This window comes from Centruroides vittatus, unplaced genomic scaffold (genome assembly GCF_030686945.1).
Source record: "Centruroides vittatus isolate TY-2023 unplaced genomic scaffold, ASM3068694v2 contig_680, whole genome shotgun sequence".
NCBI lineage: Eukaryota > Metazoa > Arthropoda > Arachnida > Scorpiones > Buthidae > Centruroides > Centruroides vittatus.
The window spans coordinates 2,952,986-2,973,434 of record NW_027122427.1 but is presented as its reverse complement, the minus strand read 5'-3'; the positions used below and the strand labels follow the sequence as shown (position 1 = coordinate 2,973,434).

Genomic DNA, 20,449 nt, shown 5'->3' with positions numbered 1-20,449 from the left:
CATAATGTGAGAATCTGAATTTAGGATTTATTTTTATAATTTATTAAATTCAATGTAATATTTTGTCACTAAATTGTACATTTTTCTAAATTTTGAGAGAAATTAAGGGAAAACAAGGAAATTACCATTTCCTTTTTCACCAGTTTACTTCATTTAGAAAAATTTATCATATCTTATGACTAAATTTCAGCCTAATCTCATTTTGGTCAGATGACAAAAGTTCAGCTTTTCATTGGAGAAAAATTTTAGTATTTAAACTTTTTCGCGCTTCTTTTGGCATGGACTCTTTGATACAGAAGAAACCACTAGGACCTGTAGACCTCTCTATATTAGAGTCACCATATTTAGTCAACAGAGCCCTCAAAATACTATAGAGGATCATTACAGATTCTTCCATATATATTGGAAAGTAATCAATTATTGTATTGGTGCCTGGTTAACTTTGTATGTCTCAACTTTCATCTTTATGAAATGAAAGAAAGAATATATTTTAGAGGTATTTCATCAATTTGTGTAAATGCTCTCTCTTGTCTTATAGATATTATAATTAGTTGTTTTTATTTGTAATTTCTTTTTATTTCATTATTTCATTTCATTGTTCGTTTTTAACTTGGTTATTCATTCCATTGATACGTTATGGTTACCTTATTTGTTGATAAGGTAACCATAATGTATCGACGAATCCCCACTTGAATTTAAAGCCTCCTTCTCAGATTCATTTTAAAATTTAATGTTGTGAGTTAGGACGTGTTAATCCTATCCTAACTGGTGTCAGTCCTGACAAGAGACAGAATCTCACGATTCCCATCTTCTATATTTAATAAATATCTTTTTTAACCATCCTTTGACAAAGTGAGCAGTTTTTACTGAACTGTTGCCAAATAAGTGGTAAATAGGAAACCCCTTTTGCCCCTGGCTTCTCACAATACTAATTGGGAAGACACTTTAATTAATAGAGCTAAAACATCTTAAGGACATAACTATAAGGTGTGGGTATAGAAGGGATCTAATATATAATTTATCCCATGCCTACTCTAACCAATAAGCCATGTGCAGCATCTCCAACCAAGAGATTTCCAACAGAAGTCAAGTATGAAACCCTAACTTCAGGTACATGGTGATAGAGTATAACCAGCAGTTACACAACATATATAAAGAAATTGCTGACAATACAGATATCTAGCTTGCATACAAGAGGGCCCACAATATATGTTATTAGGCAACAGGAAGGACAAGGTCGATGAATGCAGAGCCCCAGGGGTGTACAGTGTTACTGTGAGGGACAACATATTCCAAAGGGATTTAGTATACATTGGGTCCACTAAATGCTCAATACAAAAAAGGGTGCAAGAACATAATTATGACATTTTGAACAAAAGACATATAACTGCCCTGTCCACTTATGCCACTGAGCCTGACTTCTGAGCTGATCCCTAAAATGCCATGTTAATATGGCAGTCATTTCAGATCTTATTAGGACTCTAGAAATTTTGGAAATATGCGCCGGCCTGACTGGCAAATGTATTAACTTTAAGAATGAAAAAACAGTTTCGTATGCATGGCAATATTTTTATAAAAACTGGCGAGGGCTGACATAAATTAATTTTTATTAATTGGTATTAAGTTATATCTTAAAATTTTATATATGTTAAATTTTATATTTACTGCAGTTTAATTTTTGTTGTTATATAGCAGACATGGGCAAATGCGGCTCCGAGAGCCGCATGCGGCTCTTTTTGAGTTACGTGCGGCTCTTGCTGAAAGTGCTAATTTCTGTTTTTTATTATTATTTTTATAATTTTGTGAAAATATGTTTATTTTAAAAATTCAATATTTGTTTTATATTATATTAATATTATATAATAAAATCGCGCGCCTTACCATACTATCCGTCACGACAGTACAGAATTGCGGCTCCTATGCATTTTGCAAAACCTACATTTCGGCTCCCACTGAACTCTTGCTTGCCCACCCCTGTTATATAGCATTGTTTTTGTTCCAATTTTTAAAAATAATATTTTTAAAAGTTTGTTCTGCGCATTCTAATTTGGAATTTTGTTAATATAAAGACCTGAGGCAGACCTTGGTCAAGGTCGAAAACGTTTGTCAAAAGTTTTTTTATTAAAAAATTTTTGTTACCAGACTTTGAAGGTTGTTTATCGTGTGTTTGTATAAAAAATCAAAGACAGTAATTGGTAAAATTAGTAACAGTAAAATAAATCAGTGTTAAATATTTACAGATTTTTTAAGAAATGTATATTGGGAAATAGCTTCAGATATTAAAATCTGTCATTATGCAAAACAGTTCATAGTCTCAAAACCAAGGATGTTCTGATTCTGAAGTTATCAAATAGACTTACTTATCAAATGCACTGTATGCAGTAATAGCTTAATATTTATGTTTATAGACATATATGAATATGTGTGTCTATAAAGATAAATAAATAAATAAATAAAAGATAAGGAATATACTGTAATTATAACACTTATGTGTTGTGGCATTACAGGAGCAGAGTCTTGGAGAATGAACTCGTCCGGCTTTAGAGAATGAACTCGTCCGCTAGCACTTTCAGTAGTGTAAAACTACTGTCTTCAGGCGGTCAATAGACCACCTGAAGATGGTAATTAATGGGAAGGTATACAAACAAACACAAGGTGTTCCAATGGGATCCCATTATCAGCCATTTTAGCTGAACTAATTATGAGGAATATAGAACATCATGTTTTCAATGCCCCCTTAACTATCCTGTATTTTCTCATGTATCTACGTTACGTCGATGATGTGTTAATTGCATGGGATGGCTCCAATGAGGACTTACATCAATTTATTCAAACATTAGCCTCCATTTATCCTTCAATTAATTTTACTGTTGAAGAGCAAGAAAACAATAGCATCTCTTTCCTTGATCTACGCATACGCACGTCTCTGGAACTTATATTCACCGTCTGTCATAGAGATAATAAAGTACTGCAAATCATCCCTGCCTCCGCATACCAGCCATCACATTACAAAAACTCTGCTATATCATCTCTAATATGGAGGGCATACTTTCTTCCCTCTACTCAGGTACTAGTAGATGATGAGTTATCTATCATTTATACTGCTATGTTAGAAGCTGGGTATTCATGCTCTAAATTCTTATTTCTTCAAAACCGAGTTAAAAATAAATTATTCCTGCAATCTTTTCTTTCTAATAAAGAAAACTTAAGAATAGCGCATCCTCCAATACCCTACTTAAATCCTATTTCCTTAAAAATTGCACATTTATTTAGAAGTAGCGGTTACATTCTACCAATCACACCGCAACCAAATCTAAGAAGACTACTATGTAATGATAGGGATAAGTACCAGTGGGACGAAAAATCCAGTGTTTACCAAATCCTGCTAAAACATACACCATCGGGTGAAGAAACCAGTTATGTAGGGGCCACAGCCAGAAGATTAGGTTCATGTATCCTTGAACAATCAAGGTGACATCAAAAATATGAGGCAGATTACAGAGTTAGCAAAGAAAGTGCTCGACCACAATTACCAGCCTCTCTGTAGCGAAACGAAACTACTGAAATGATGCAACGAGCAAAAAGAACTATTCATTTGGGAGACTCTCTACATTTCTGCTACTACACCGTGTAACTCCCCAACTCTTGAGCTCCCACAGATTTGGGTAACAGCTTTCAAACAGCTCAACCCACGATGTTAAAGTTTTTGCTACTCGAATACTTGGTTTCACCATAGTTTATATTTCATGCTTGTACTACGCTCTTTTACAGCCTTATTTCACTATGACAAGCTTAATTTAAAATTATTTTCCCATGCATGTGCTATGATGTAGAAAAATTTTTAAAAGTATTCGAAAGCAGAAAATCTGTTGGATCGTCGGAAACATCGTTTGAAATATTCAAAAACCGATCTTTGCGAAACCGTCAGAATACCGTTCAAAAAGCTTAAAATATTGTATTCGATAGACTGCCTGAAGATGGTAGTTTTACACTACTGAAAGTGCTAGTGGGCGAGTTCATTCTCTAAAGCCGGACGAGTTCATTCTCCAAGACTCTGCTCCTGTAACACCACAACACGTAAGTGTTATAATTATAGTAAATGTTGGCGTGAAGTGGAAACTTATTATAACATACTGTAAATAGTATATATGTTATGGACAAAGTGATTAATCGGACATTATTCATAATGACCAAAAAGGGCACTCAGTGTGATAAATATTGATTAATTTATCAAATTGACTGATTGATAGCAGTATTCATAATGACCAGTCAATTTGATAAATTATTGAAACTTATTACAATGCCCGATTTTGTCAGTCATTATGAATAATGACCGTATTAATCATTTTGTCCATAACATATATATTATCTTTATGTAGAACAAATAACTGGGGAAAGTATGATTAGTCATTTCTGATATGCCTGTTTTCTTTATTTTGAACATAATCTTATAATTTTTCATGTTTTGATCATATTGCAACACTATAATGCAGTAACATGCTGATAATTTTGCTAACAGCTTATTGTGTAGGCATTCATATTAGTAGAATTAGAATTTCTGTGAATAAAAATTATTAACATTATCATCTTTGTAAAACCTACTAAAACTAAAAGAGGTCGAAAACGTTAGTAATAAATAAATTTTTGCTCAGCAAATGTTGGGTGATATGATGATTGATGTATTTTAGTCCTTTTGCTGAGAAAGCTGTGGATAACTTTGTAAAGCCATTCAACATTGTTAATGCAAAGTTATTTAAAAGTCCATCATAAATCATAGTAAAATATGTTACGTTGATAAATTATGTTTGACAGAGTCTTCAATTGACATGATTGAAAGGTCCTCTAGTACTTACAGCAGAAAGAATCCAAGATGGAAGAAAAGAATCAAATGATGATTATTATTAACAATAAGATTTAATACAAAGTACTTTAGAAGTTTATAAATAAGTTACCAGTAAATTCATCAGTGATTATAAGGTAGATAATGATTTAAAAGGTATAAATGAGAAATGAATTTAAAAATTTGTAAAAAAAATTATATAAAATACAATTTCTAAATGTACACATATGATTTTATTTGCCTGTAAAACAAAAAGCCAACCTTTTGTGCTATTTCTCATATTTTAATTTGAAATCTGTTACTTAAAATTCAACATTTTATTCTTAACAGAAATGCCATCAAAAATCAAAAATTGTGAAAAAAATAGTTGTTCTGAATGTTCTTTCATGTGAATTATTTTTCTGGGATTGCTTTCCAAATTTTGAGACCACAGGTATGACAATATTTATAAACTAAATCTTGAAAGAATTAATTTCTTTGAACTTCTGTATACAGTAGACACACCTGTAACACAGGTTCATATGACACGGATTCGTATAACATGGCGAAAAAATTGCGATCGTATTCGTATAACGCAGTAAAACGTCATCGCCGACTCATGTCGTGATAGGATTGGTCAAATCTCGACCAATAGCAGATATTGTACAAACTGTTGAGTTTAAACGAGCACTGGACCTACTAAAAAACATTTATTATTCAACGGCGTATAAAAGTTATATTTTTATTAATGATGTCTTCAAGGTTAAGTTATTTTTCTGCGAAAAATTTGCTGATCAGGAAAAACACATTTGCCATTTGATGAGCTGCTCTGCGACGAAAACAAGCTTAAGCAATGGCGTCATCAAACAGTGCGTACTCGATAAGTAATCCTACAATTTTTTGTTTATAGCATAATTTATATGGCTTATTCCCAAAAAAATTATACGTGATTTGGAAATGTTGAGTCAAATTAGTCTAGAACCGATTAATTTTATGGAAGAAAACTTTTCAAACAGCCATAGCCTCTAAACTGCACACGTTCCAGGCTGTGATTGGCTCATGTATTTAAGTGACTTGTATAACACTGTGTTATACGAGTCACTTAAATACTACTGTGTTATAGGGGGGGTCTACTGTAACATGCTCCCCTGTAATGCAAATTTCTATAACATGACAAAAAAATTGTGACTAGTACTCATACAAAATTCTAATTTTTTCATCCTTTGGTATATGTTTTTTCTTAAACTTCTAGGCCTAGACCTAGGTTTAAACTTGCATAAAATCATCTTATAATACATGTCTCAATAAAGCAATTTCCTATAACATGGAATGTATCTCCCATATTGTACAGGATTCTACTGTATAGATATAAATTAAACAATTTGGAACTTAACTGCAGTAAGAGGAAGAGTCTAAAATGATCAAAGATGGTTGTGAACATTTTAAGACAAATATTTTAAGAACTTTATTCATTTTTATTAGATTAATATCTTAAACAACTTAACATTTCTTTAGAAATATGTTAAAAGTATAATACATTTTTTTTATGAATTTGATTTTAATTTTGTAGATGTATAAAGTCTGAATGAACGTTTATCTGAAATGTTTGAATAATCGGTTGTGTCTCCTCTAATACTAATTAAATAATTTAATTATAACTCAAAAAATTTTTTAGCAAAGTTATTATTTGATAAATTTTTAATAATTTTATGTATTGTTTAAAAAAGAAAAAGGCTATTATACTATTTTATTTTAGGTTTTATTCAAACGTTTTTATATAACTTTAACATAAAAATTAAATTAAGGATGATTAGATGAGATATATTTAATAGTTAAAATAGAAAATTCAGTTGGAGAATTGTAACAGTATGGTCTTGTTTTAGACAGATGTGTGTCAGTTGGCACTGCATACAATGAAATTCTGTATAAATTTGTTCACCTCAAGTAGTTCTAGATGATTGCCTAGACACTTATGCAACCATTTACAATTAACTTAACAAACAAATTTTAATGTATTTGGTGCCAACATGCCATCAAAACTAGAACCATAAGAATGTTATAATTTCAGTTTGTTATGTACTTTTTAGTTTGTTTCAATTTTAGTTTTATTTTTATACAACTCACATACTATAGACAGAACTATTTTTGTGTCCACATTAGAACCTTTTATTTTTTATTTCATATTGAAAATTTTTTTAAGGATAAGCTGTAGAAAATTTCTTATATTTAGTATACCATTATATTTGTTCCACAATGAATTTTATACTAAAAATAATCTGAGGATGCATTAATAATCAGAATTAGCCTTGTGCATTTAAGGGTTAACCTAAACATTTGCCATCTGTGTATATCAACTCCACATAAAACAAGATCTGTACTTTCAATCACATCTTAGAGAAAAAATAAGCCTCCATTTAACACTGATTCATTGTGATCTTATTTCCAATCTATGATTATTAGATACCATAGGATTTTGTGTATTTGAGAGAATTTGTATTTCCTCTGTTTAAAAAGTAACATGATTTTGATAGTAAACAGTTTATTTCACAATTGATTCAGTTATTTAATAAGATTATTTCATGTGCTACTTATTAATTTTATAAATCTATTTGGAGAAAAAACATTGAAATGTTGCTAATAAGAAATATATTAAAATGTAACTTATAATTTAAATTAATCTCAAACCTTTAGCAGAAAAAAAATTATTTAATTTAACATTTTCAGCTACCTAAACAACCTTCTTCAGAATATATTATGTATAATATGTAATAGAATGCTTAGATTTGAACTTGAATCAATCGGGACATTCCAATTTTCAACACTGACTATGCACTGATCTCAACGTTCATTAAAAAATCATTCCTTTTTTGACATTGAAGTGGCGCTGTTGTCAGCACTGATTCAACACACTCAGCACTCAACAGATATGTTGACCTCTGCTTTCCAATGACTTATGGGTAATTGGTGTGACATTTGAATGAAATCCATCTTCCTGAGAATGGAACTGTGGGAACTAAGCACTTTGTACTCGAAGTTGGAACGTTGTTGTTGATGTCAAATTTTGGTTGCAACACTCAACACTCGTGTTGAAAATTGGAATGTCCTGAATTATACAACTTAATGAATAGAACAAAGATTGGAATATTGGTAAAACTGTTTTGGGATATAACAAAATTAATTTAAATTACAAATAAGAAAAAATAAATGCACAAAAATTAAAAGGATAAAATATAAATAAAAATAAAAATATGTATATTGAATAATATAAAATGAACACATTAATATAAATTAATTATGTATAATTGTATACAGAGATTATGGTAGCCTAAAAATTTTGTGTCAGCGACTCATTAGGTTAGTAAATGTGAGTTAATTTAAGTAATTCATGAGTAACCATGGTCGGTTTTGAAAAACACATTTATTGTGTACTTTGTACAACATTAAAGTTGAAATATATTGCAGATATTACAACTGTTAAGAAATATAGCACTGATACTTATATATAAATAAGACTCAGGACAGCCAGATATTTTTATTGGTTTAATACTGAAAAATGTTTTCTTTCACACCCATTTTGCACTAAATTTTGAAAAATTTTTGGCTAAATTCTCATGTTAATGTTAATTTTTGCAATTTTAGCTATTTTTTCAGAAAAGTGAAATTTGTCGAAAATTTGCTCACAATTGCTCTGGGAGTAAAAAACTTCTGTACACTTAAGCTTGTCATTTTTATCTAGAATTTAGAAATTATGCATCTATATGTCTATCTGGCAGCCCTTCAAACCTGCCTACCTGTCAATAAGGCTATGACTTTGCAGAACCAATCAAATAAGCCTATATTCGTTCAAGTTGCACACATCTTAACTTTTACCCAATGGAGGGCAGTCTAGCTTTGTTTAAATTTTTGACCACTAAGTGTTTGAAGATCACGTGACCAGTATTTGCATTCTCTGCATTCTTGTATTCTTGTATATTAGACTTGGTATATGGACGAAAATACAAGATCAAGAATGTCGCAACGTCAAATTTCACCGATTCACAAACTGACTTGCTAAGTATTTTAATGTTTGAATATTGTTAAATAAATAAATTACCAATTTATAAATGTATACACATTAAATGTTTATTAATCATCAGTAAGAAAACTACAATAACCTTCATAAGCTAATCCATCATATAAAGGTTCTGTAACTTGTATTGTTTGTAAATTTTCCATTACACATATATGATCTTTTGGACATCTACAAACTTTATAAATTTCATATTTATCTACTGTTATATGACCACAAAATTCTTGAGGAAAGCAGTTTTTCTTCTGAAAGACATAAAAATTATAAGTAATATCTTATAAATTTTACATTGATCAAATTTAACCGAATAATTGGAACCATATTATTATTATTGTTGTTTTTGTTATTCATTAAGAGTTAACAAATAAATAGATAGAAACTTTAAATTGCATCAAAACAAGAAAATAAAAAAGAAACTTACCTTCAAACACTGGTAATGTTGTATTTGAGTTAAAGTATCAAGTTCGTTTTCTGATTCATCAAGATATGATAACTTATAAAAGTGCATTTGTGAACAGTAGCAAAAAACACTTGCTGTAAGTGAGACTACTGGTAAATTACTTTTCTTGTTGTGAACTTTTATAGCAACTTCCGTATTATTGCACTTGTGAAGATCTTTTATTTTGATGCAAAACTAAGTGAAAGACAAAACCATTTTATTAAAATATTGTCTTTTATATTAATACATTTTTATGCTTACTTTTAGCTTAATATTTTGTTTACAATAAATTAATATGTAAGATGACAAAATTAAAAAGAAAACGCCAGTTTTATTTGAATAATAACAGCCCTCAACTGTTCAAGGATTTCTGAAAACTTAAGGAAAAATGTAAAATGAATAAATACTGTAAATTATGGTAGATAGGTACCATATTTATTTAACAAACTTTAATAGAAAATATGCATAAAATGTACAATATACAGTAGGTGTAGCTTTTAACTGTTTTCTTATTATTGATATATAGAAAGTAACTTTCATTATAAAGAAAGATACTAGCTACCATTTCAAGTATAGTTTGTTTTTAAAATCAAGCTTTCATAAATAAATGTTTTAAATTCTTTATTAATAACAAATATCAAACAAGCATGTACAAAAGATATAATAACTACAGTAGAGCGTCGTTTGTCCGAATCAATTGGGGACTGGGGTTTTTCGGATAACCAATTATGTACGAAAAAATATATTAACCTATCCCATGTTGAAATTTTTCTCAATTGCATGTCGCTACATGTTGAATTTTCGTCGATGTTAAGCCTAATGTAAATTTTTTAAAATAATAATCATGGCTATTGCATTGTTAAAAATTATTTCTTTATTTTGTACAAATAAAATAAATATGTTTAAAAATATAAAAACAAAAAAATTATACTTTAGAAGTTAATCTAGTATCAAAAACGATTGATTCAGCACGACACAATCCGACTGGAAAGCTTTCGGTTAACCGACATTTCGGTTGATCGGCTTTTGGATAAATGTCGCTCTGCTGTATGCTCAAATAGCAACTGTGGAGAAAATGTGAAGTTTAAAACAGTAGCTATGGCTATTATTCAAATAAAACCAATATTAAAAATGGAATAGCAAAATGTTTTAATTATCAAAAATGTCTTTATTTTTACTTTCCTGTTGTTAAAGTAACAGGAAAAGTATTATAATCCACAAAATTTTGATCCCCCTGAGTATTTTGCATTTCTTAATGCTTTAAGGGCCCGAGTCCAAAAACATTGAAAAAAAGGACAAAATTCTGTTTATTGGGTGGGTGTATCTGTGTGTGTGTTTTGGCCTGTAGTTTGCTTTATATTCCAGGACCCTATAGACCAAAAATTTTGAAATTTGGCAGGAATATTTCTATATATGGGGCATTGATGCTATTATATTTGGATACTATAAATATGTTATAATTATAAACAAATAGAGGGGATAAGGAATCATATCTTGAGCATGTTAGACTTAATGAAAATTTTACCTGTTATTGGCATTTACATTTTTTTTAAAATTTGCCTATACTTCCAAAAATAAGACTTGCTTTTTTTTATCTTTTAGAAATTGTAATAGAAAATTATTGGGCTTTTTTCCAGGTTCCCTTAATCTCTTGTTTGAATGCTGGGGAAAATCATTTAAGAGCCCTTGCCATCTTTTTAAATTCCTGTATCAGTTTTATCAAAGTTTATATTGCTAATAATATAAAGTGAACTTTAGTGACTAAGTTCACTTAGTATATAAAGTGAACTTTAGTGACTAAGTTTTTGTTGGATAATTATATGATTTAATCAAGTAAATGCTAAGTAATTTGATAAATTTTTTTCTCTCTCTTGACTTCTTTTGATAAGTATAATAATTATAATTAAATTAATATTTAATAATTAATTTAGAAGGTTTTGGAAGAAAAGAATTAACCTGTGGGATTCAAACCTGCCACTCTTGCTTATAATGTGGTCATGTTGCCAGTTAGGCTATCCAGACCTTTGTCTGATTTTCACTTCCAGAACTATTAATTTAGATATAACCATACTGGTTACTCACATTATTGACTGGGGATTTCTCTTATTTGGCTATTGCTTTACCCCAGCATGATATATAAGAAGTGTGCAATGCCATAACATTGTAAATGCCAAAAAATAAACTTTTCAGGAGAGATGAAAAAAACACTTTTTCTAGTGAATGAATTCATTTTAATTTTGTAATAAAATGGTAAATAGCTCACTAGGCTACAAATTCTGGAATATCAAAATGATATAAATATAAGCCATAATGTTTTAGGCACCAAACATTGCACTTAGAATTCAATTCTTCAATAAAAAGTATTTAGAGAAAAATGGCATTTACAACATTATGGCATTGCACACTTCATATATACGAATATAAACATTGCTTAATCTGACTATATTAGACTATAATCTAGCAATCATCATCATTTAAATTACTTTATTCTTATATCACCTACCTTCAAACCAAATTACTTAACTTTTAATTATTAATAATAACATTAATGTAGTCTGATATAATCTAGCAATCATTTGACATTAATATTAAATATCTGCATTCAGTTCACCCCTGGGCTCTTCTGAATTTTGTCTTTCCATTTCATTTTTGTCATCCTGTAGACATCATCCTTTTTCTTGATCTTGAGGTCCGTTCTGTTATTTTCTTTGCCCATTGATCATCTGTAATTCTTCCCACATGTGCAGCTAACCAGTTTTTTTTTTTTCCCCTCTGATCTATTGTATTATATCTTTAATCTAGTTTGTTTTCTTACTTCAAGTTTCATCCTATCTCTTACTGTTATCCCTAACATAATTCTTTCCATTTTTCTCTGTACTAACCTCAATCTATTCTCTTGCAATCTTATCATAGCTCAAGTCTCAGAACCATATGTCAGAACAGGCAGAATACAGCTGTAAAGATTTTCTTCTTCAGACACATTGGTATACTATTTAACAAAACAGTTTATACCACTGTTGTGTGGCGACATTTGATGATAGGGAAGCTGTGTCAACCCTGGATAGAATCATCGGAAGTGTTATATGATATTTTGGTGTGTAGCATCCATGAGCTAAACCGCGTCAGGTTGGTGCTCTTTAAAGCTCATGCGTGAATGCATATAATCTGGCTGCTTTACACAATTCAAATATTTTGGCTGTGGAAGCTATCCTGTATTCGACAATACATCACTTCCATTTGGAATATGCATATACAAATTTATATTCGAATATACAATAGCAATCTTATTTTTTTTTTTCAAATGTAGTATAGAAATTTGTAATAAGATTATAATAAAATAGTAATTTTAATTAATTTTAACATCATTTGAATGTTAAAATATGAAAATAATCACACAATATGTTATGTAACATATTGTGTGAAAACATTTTAGAAAATACAAGGAAGCTGTGGAAGTAGTGCTTCCACAGCTTTCATGGATGGCACACCACTGGTTTACAGATAAAATTGTCTGACTACTGCAAAAATTGGCATGCAGAATATACGGTATGCAAATACCGTATATTCCGGCGTGTAAGACGACCCCAACTTTTACAGTTAAAATATGGAGTTTAGGATATACTCATCCTATAAGACGACACCCAGCATATAAGATGACCCCCGACTTTTGAGAAGATTTTCCTGGGTTAAAAAGGTGTCTTATATGCCGGAATATATGGTAATTACAGCTGTGATCTGATTACAAGCCAAGTAATGCCATGCCATTTACAAGTATGAAGGATCTACAGTGGCAATTGCAGCATCTGTGGGAAAAATCTGTTGCAGGATAACATATAACTTAGTGCCTATATGACTTCATATTCAATCATATTGCCACATGATATCCAGATAAGAGAAGATTCAGCAAGACCCTAAAGGTTTCTTTAAATTGTACTCAGTAGCTAAACTAAGGGAGGCCAAGGTAGGCACATGCCCCAGATACCAAAATCAGCCTGTAGAATTTTTTGTAACTAACATTGAATCAGGGGCACCAGGTATAAAATTTGTCTTGGGTGCCAAAACTGTACAGTACACCTTGATTGTACTGTGGTTCTATAGGAAATTGTTTCTTTGTTGTAATATTGTCAATGCTTATTACCATTGTCATTATGTTTGGACTAATCAACTATCATTTGATTCAAACACTACCAAGAAAAAAATAGTGTTTGAATCAAATGACATTTACACATTTTCTTGATGTATAACTTTTTTTGCCAATGATTGTGTTTATCTTATATATAAAATTCTCGTGTCACAATGTTAGTTACCTTACTGCTCCGAAACGGCTTTACCGATTTTTACCAAATTTTATATGCATATTCAGTAGGTCTGAGAATCGGCTACTATCTATTTTTCATACCCCTACACCATTTCCCCCCTTTCAAAAATATATTTATATATGGATTAAGGCTTTTATGTCCAACAGATGGCGCTAACTTCCGACGACCTAAGTTTGCTTTTCTGTGAGAATGGACTGAAGCAGATCATTTTCTATCTATCTATATAAATAAAATATAACGTTCGTTTGTTCCTACCGATTCCTTTGAAATTTTGACACAACGTTGCATTCGAATACGCACGTGTTTTTATATAATATACATGTCGAAATTCCCCCAGTGGGGGGAGATGGACGGGATTAAGGCTTACCGTGAAGAACTCGGCTTCTATTATACTATTTTACATGCGGTTTTTTGCGTTTTTAATTGCGTTTTAATAGGTTACGTCAACAGAATATACACTAGAAAGGGATTTTTCGATATTCCCCAGCGGGAAAAGTGACGGGATTAAGGCTTACTGTGAAGAACTCGGCTTTTATTATACTATTTTAGATGCGTTTTTGATTGCGTTTTAATAGGGTACGTCAAGAGAATGTACACTAAGAAGGGATTTTTTGAAATTCCCCCCACGGGGGAAGTGTTATACATTTATAATAGATACATTTTAAGCCACAACAACGCGTGGCCGGGTCAGCTAGTATTATATAAATTATCTGAACTGTGAAAAATGTTTAAAATAAGATATTTTTCAGTTTTTGCTATTTACTGTTATTGACTTGCATCAGTAATAATAATATACAATAATATGCTAATGGTGTTGTTATAGTCATCATCAATTTAAATATATAAACTTTTTGAAAATACTATGAAAGCAAACAGCAACTGACTAAAAAATGAAATTTTTGTTTTGTTGTGAAGTAGGTAAACTTATTTCCATGTTTTGTGTTTTCTACTTTACATTATGATGCTACATTTAACAAAACTTTTTATTTAGTAATGAAGAATTTCTAGCCCGAAAGTTAATCCAGCATTACCATTTAATAGTGTAATTTGAGCTTGATTGTCTATATATAATCAAGAAGTCTTTGAATGAGTTAACAGCATTAATTGGCAGTTATCAAACACTTAAGATTTGAAAAACAAAACTTGCAGATTTTTAGTTATTTAAGTTTTTATTTGTAGTTATTTAAGTTTTTATTTATTATCACACACTATTGACATTGTGGAGTAATCACACATAAGTAGGTGGACACAGGTTTGTTATGGCGACAGCATTTAACAAAACTTTTTATTAAATAGATAATGAGAAATAACTATGTTTAGAAGAAAATTTGATTAGAAAGAATATTTAAAACTTAAAAATTAGAACATAATAATTATTATATTGAACTCTTTTTGTCTTCATTATTTAAATCTAAAATATTGTATGATTACTTTATCCAATAATTTAAAGTGTGTATTCTTCAAAGATTTGAAAAAAATGTGTAAATAAAGTTCAGTTAACGTATTTTTTTATTAGTAATGAAGAATTTCTAGCCCGAAAGTTAATCCAGCATTATCATTTAATAGTGTAATTTGAGCTTGATTGTCTATATATAATCAAGAACTCTTTGAATGAGTTAACAGCATTAATTGGCAGTTATCAAACACTTAAGATTTGAAAAACAAAACTTGCAGATTTTTAGTTATTTAAGTTTTTATTTGTAGCTAAGTAATAATTAATTTTTAAGAAAAGTCAGTAATTTGAGTTTTTAATTATTTTGATGAAGTATCTCCCTAAATCTTAATCATGTAGTAATTATATCAAAACATAATTGTTAAAATTATTTTTATTTTTATATTAAACTGAAGACTAAGTATTAAAATAAAAATGCTTATTTGATATTTACTTTAAAGTAAAATTAATCTGTAAACGAATAAAATTTTAAGTATGAACCTAAAGAGATTCTTATCCTTAGATATATTTAAAAATTTGTATAATTTATGTATGCAAATGTTTGAAAACTTCTGCATGATTTATTTTTAAAATAACAAAAATTTTAGATATCAGTATGGATAACTATAGAATAATCTGTAATAATTGTCTTTTTCTTAGTATCCTATTTTTATTCAAATTTCATAAAATTTCATTATGTAGAAAATTATTTCTACACCAGGTAAATTTAGAGATAATTGGCAATGTTATGGTTAATTTTTTTAGCTATAAATAATTTTCAATCTGTTTTAAATATTTCTTTATCCATTATGATTTTTTTATAATTATGGCTTCATTTAAAGTATAAAGTAAAGTATATGTCATCCATCATCTGGATATTTAAGGCTTTTAAAGCAGCCTTACCACTCTAGGGACCCAGGATCAAAATTCATGTGAAAAACTTTCCAGGAATTTTTTTGTGAATAGTCTGTCCCAGATATGTTGGACTCTATCTCTCATTACCCAACTGCCTCCATTATGGGTCTGGTCAAATCAGTGGTGCACTCTTGGGGGAGCTGAGTTGGACAGATAAAAAATTTTTAATGCAAATTTAATAAGATTCCTTTATGTGACCACTAATTCATAAGTAGTATAAGAAATAGAAGACACCACAGAATATTAAAAAAAATAATAATAAATTTTAATTAAGAAAAGATTTTTGGAAAATTTTCTACTGTGTTTTTTCCTTTTCATTGGAGGGGCCAGGGACCCTTGGGTGTGCCACTGGATCAAAAACCCATGATGAGTATGGAAAAAAGTTCCTTCTTAGTGATTACAGGATGAGAAGGGTGGTAAAAAAATTTATATATATAAATAATAAATGTAATATGTACTCTTCTTCACTTTTAGTTTATCCCATCTCCTGTATAGGGTTGCTATTTCTTATCACACTCTTTCTTTCATTCACCCCTTGTCAGTTAATTATTTTTCCTTCAAATTAGCAAATCAAAATGAATGCACCGTAATTATTCAAATTTCAAATATTGATTTATTTTATTTTTTGTTATTTTTATTGGTAATTAATTGATACTTTGCTATAATGAGAGTGGCAATTATTGCCTAAGTGGCATAGTCAGTTGTAAATAAATAAATTTCAATAACAAATACAAATTCTTTCAACTTTAAAAAATTTTAATTTTTTGCTGATTAAGTTACATTTTTATATCTAGATATTTTAATGGTACAGGAAATGGTTTGAAATTCAGGGGAGGAAATATTTACATATTTGAATTATCCAAGATTTGCATACTTATGTACAATATGCCAATGCCATGTAGCTGATGTAATTTATTAAGCAAATGGAATATGGCTACTTATACAGAATGCTAATTTCATTAATTAATAATTAATAGTAATAATATAAATAAATTGCAGGTAAACAGCATGTGTCCAGTGAGAACCTCACAGGTCACCAGATAGGTTTTATAAAAAGTAAAGAAAATTCCTCAAAATGTAGCCAAAATTATTTTTATAAAGTGGCCAAAAAAGTACTAAGTTGCACAAAAGTAGTATCCTAGAGTCCTATGAATATTTAAATGCTGCTTGTTGTTGGTGCATGTTCTCTTATAGTATTGAGGCATTCGATTTAAATGAACAAGTTAACGTAGCCACATCACAGTTCAGCAGAATTTTTGCTTTAAACTAGAATTGTATTTTGAACTAACTGAATTCCTTAACATACAAATCTCTACATCTGCGGTTGGAACAAAAGTACAGTGACAAACTAACAGGATTTTGTAACTGTACTTTTGTCTCAGTCACAGAACTAACAAAATTTCAAACTATCTGAGTTTGAATTAATGAGGATTTCCTGTATAAATCAAAACTGTGATTTTGATATAAAAAACAATTAATATATTAAGCTAACATACCTTCAGTTGTGCTCTGTTATTAAAGTGCATTGTATATTGATCATCATCCCAATTAGAAGGACATTCCGAAAGATCTAAACACTTGCAGAGTTTTACTACCATTGTTGACAACCAAAATCTATTATAGACAATGTTGCATGCAGTAGTTTGTTTTTCACATAATGGTAAATTTTTCTCTGAAGTCACCTGTACAAATTTGAAATTAATAATGAATTAAAAGTAATTATTAGAATGATTGAATTATAAATAATAATAATATGGAACTATGAACACTAAGGTTTGGCTCTATGGAGGACTTATCACACACTATTGACATTGTGGAGTAATCACACATAAGTAGGTGGACACAGTTTTGTTATGGCAACAGCATGCGTTTTGACAGGTTGTCTGTCCGTCTTCAGCCGTATTTGTTACAATTTGGTGAGTTTACAAGCATCCATAAAAACACAAGTGGTTTTTCATTACAAACATTTGGGTTTGTGATTATAATGAAAAACAACTTGTATTTTTGTAGATGCCTGTAAACCCACCAAATTGTAACAAATACAGATGAAGAGGGATAGACAACCTGTCCAAAATGCATACTGTTGTCATAACAAACCTGTGTCTACCTACTTCTGTGTGATTACTCTGACAACATCAATAGTAATAAGTCCTCCATAGAGGCAAAACTTAGTGCTCATAGTTTTATATTGTAACATAAAGACAAAAGGCAATTCACCATAAATAATAATTGTATGCTTATATTTGTAATTTTGTTAATTTTAATTTTTATAAAACATAATTTTAAATAAGCTCTTAAATTTTCTTGAGTTAATAAGCATTTTGTTAATATTTTTTATACAAAATCTTATATATGTGTGCATGTGTGTGCCAGTGAAGTATATTTGTGTTTTCTATTTTACGATAATATATATATATATTTTGACCTTTGAATTTGTAAAAATTAAAAAAATTTATCTCCAAATAAAAATGACTTAGGCCACTTTCCATAATCACAGCCACATATGTATAATAATGAATTTAATTTAAATATTCTTTTTAAAAATGTATATAAAAATAACAATTATAATAACAGATTTAAATATTAATGAATTATCCAGAATATTTTACTATTAAAATACTTACTCCATTATTATAAATAATATATGATTCTTGATTATAAGCTGAAATTTTTAATTCAGGAAATGACAAGATACATGCTATGACAGTGACAATTATTTTTGCCATTTTAGTTGAATGTTGGTTGGAAAGATACTTCAAATTATCTATCTGCGTAGCAGTGATGCTATTTTTATACTTTTGTAGTGGTGTTGCTATATTTAATGACCCTGTTTGTTTTTTTTTGTTAAGATGTTTAAGTCATATTATTAAAATTATATTTATGACATTTAAATGGGAAATATTAATTTCTTAATTTTTAAACAGGTGATGGAAGCTACCAAATCCATGATACGTTGCCACTTATGGGAGAAATTACAGACCACACTAGAAAATGAATCCCGTTCGCTACCTAAACAGTGGATGTCTGCTTCCTGTCAACAGGCTATTAAACAAGCTATTGAAAGTGGTATTTTAATAGAATGAAATGAAATCTCACTTAGAAAATACTCATCTGTCTTCCTTAAACTTTAAAAAACATGGATTTGAATGCTATTCTCTAAGTTTGAAAAATTCTTATGAATAGCCACGGCTCATTGTTTGTTGTGCCTTCAGAAGAATGTTACCTGCTTGAAAGGAAATTGTTCATGTATGTTCCTATATGGCATTTGTATATAAATATACATATATATATTATACATCTTTTATATCAGGATTCTTGGTTAAACTATGTAAGTCCTTGTGTTTTAAGGTGTGAATGTTCAGATTATCAAGTGCACTTTCTGACATAAAGTTTCTGCCAGCATTTTATAAAATCATTCATGTTGTTACATCTCCATATTTCATATGTTATATTCTTAAGATTTGTATTACAATTAATTTGAAATTGAAAAAATAGATAATTGTCTTCGTATATTTGTCTTCTGATTAAAAATTTGACAATAGAATATATTTCATACTTTTATTTTATTTATATTTGTGTAAATTGTATTTAATTGTTGAACTACAAATTTCATCTTGTTATAGAAACATATCATATATATATCTATATATATATATATCTTGCAAAAAGTATTAGTTTTACACTGTTTTAATGAGCATAATAAACTTGTTCTGAAGAAATTTTATTGCAACAATAATAGAAATTTGAATGTCTTCATATCAACAAAATTTTATAAATTGAAAACAATTTGTCAGTAAGAAATATGAATTTTCAGTATAAATAATTTTAATTTATTAAAATTAAGCTTTATTTTTATATCTTTAGCAACAGAATAAACATTTGTTAGGTGTTTAAAATATTTTAATTTTCGACAGCTGCTTGCCTGTATATTAGACGATAATAACGTAGTATACCGTACTAGTGTATCAATTATAGAAAAACCTACCAAAAGCATGAAGATAATTAGCATAATATTCTGCATGATGGGCCTATAAATATTATTTTTACAAAATATAGTTATTATTTAATAATTGAATATTTATTTAAACTATTAATTTACATAACATAATACTGTAGTATGAAATATCAATATTAGTGTGATTCACTGTGTTTTCCAACTTATAAATCTAATATTTTGGCAAAAACAATAATTTCATTTTTCAATTCTTATGTTGTTTTCAAATGATTTAAAACGTTTTTATTGTGATATGACTATTAAAAGAATATTTGATATTCATATAAACAATGATTAAACAAAAATATTTTCATAATATCTCAACAAGTGTAATTTTTCTATGCTGGTTTTTTGTCTATGTTATGAAGTGTAATATGACTTTTAAAAATATCTTTATATAAATTCATGGAGTTTTAATAAACTTGTTATTGGCATAAATGTAATATTTTGAATAATTTTCAT

General features: G+C 29.2%; 2 protein-coding genes across 3 annotated transcripts in view; one reads left to right on the top strand and one right to left on the bottom strand.

Moving 5' to 3' along the window:
* Positions 1 to 20,449, top strand: part of LOC136980177 (uncharacterized) — a 56,969-nt gene extending 36,520 nt beyond the window's left edge. For both annotated transcript variants that reach the window (XM_067276231.1, XM_067276230.1), the window contains exon 7: positions 18,918 to 20,449. In XM_067276231.1, coding sequence (XP_067132332.1) covers positions 18,918 to 19,076 — 159 coding nt within the window. In that variant the 3' untranslated portion in view covers positions 19,077 to 20,449. The remainder of the gene's footprint in view (positions 1 to 18,917) is intronic.
* Positions 8,916 to 18,752, bottom strand: LOC136980190 (uncharacterized). The gene is made up of 4 exons (XM_067276252.1): positions 18,618 to 18,752; positions 17,490 to 17,675; positions 9,310 to 9,522; positions 8,916 to 9,133 (listed from the first exon to the last, which is right to left on the bottom strand). Exons 1-4 carry the CDS (start codon positions 18,717 to 18,719, stop codon positions 8,945 to 8,947), a joined length of 690 nt encoding a protein of 229 aa, XP_067132353.1. The 5' UTR covers positions 18,720 to 18,752; the 3' UTR covers positions 8,916 to 8,944.

Coding starts and splice junctions, on each gene's coding strand:
- LOC136980190 (XM_067276252.1), bottom strand. CDS start 18,719: ATGGCAAAAATAATTGTCACTGTCATAGCATGTATCTTGTCATTTCCT. Junction 17,676..18,617: donor ATATTATTTATAATAATGGA/GTAAGTATTTTA, acceptor AAATTTGTACAG/GTGACTTCAGAGAAAAATTT. Junction 9,523..17,489: donor ATAACAGAGCACAACTGAAG/GTATGTTAGCTT, acceptor TCTTTCACTTAG/TTTTGCATCAAAATAAAAGA.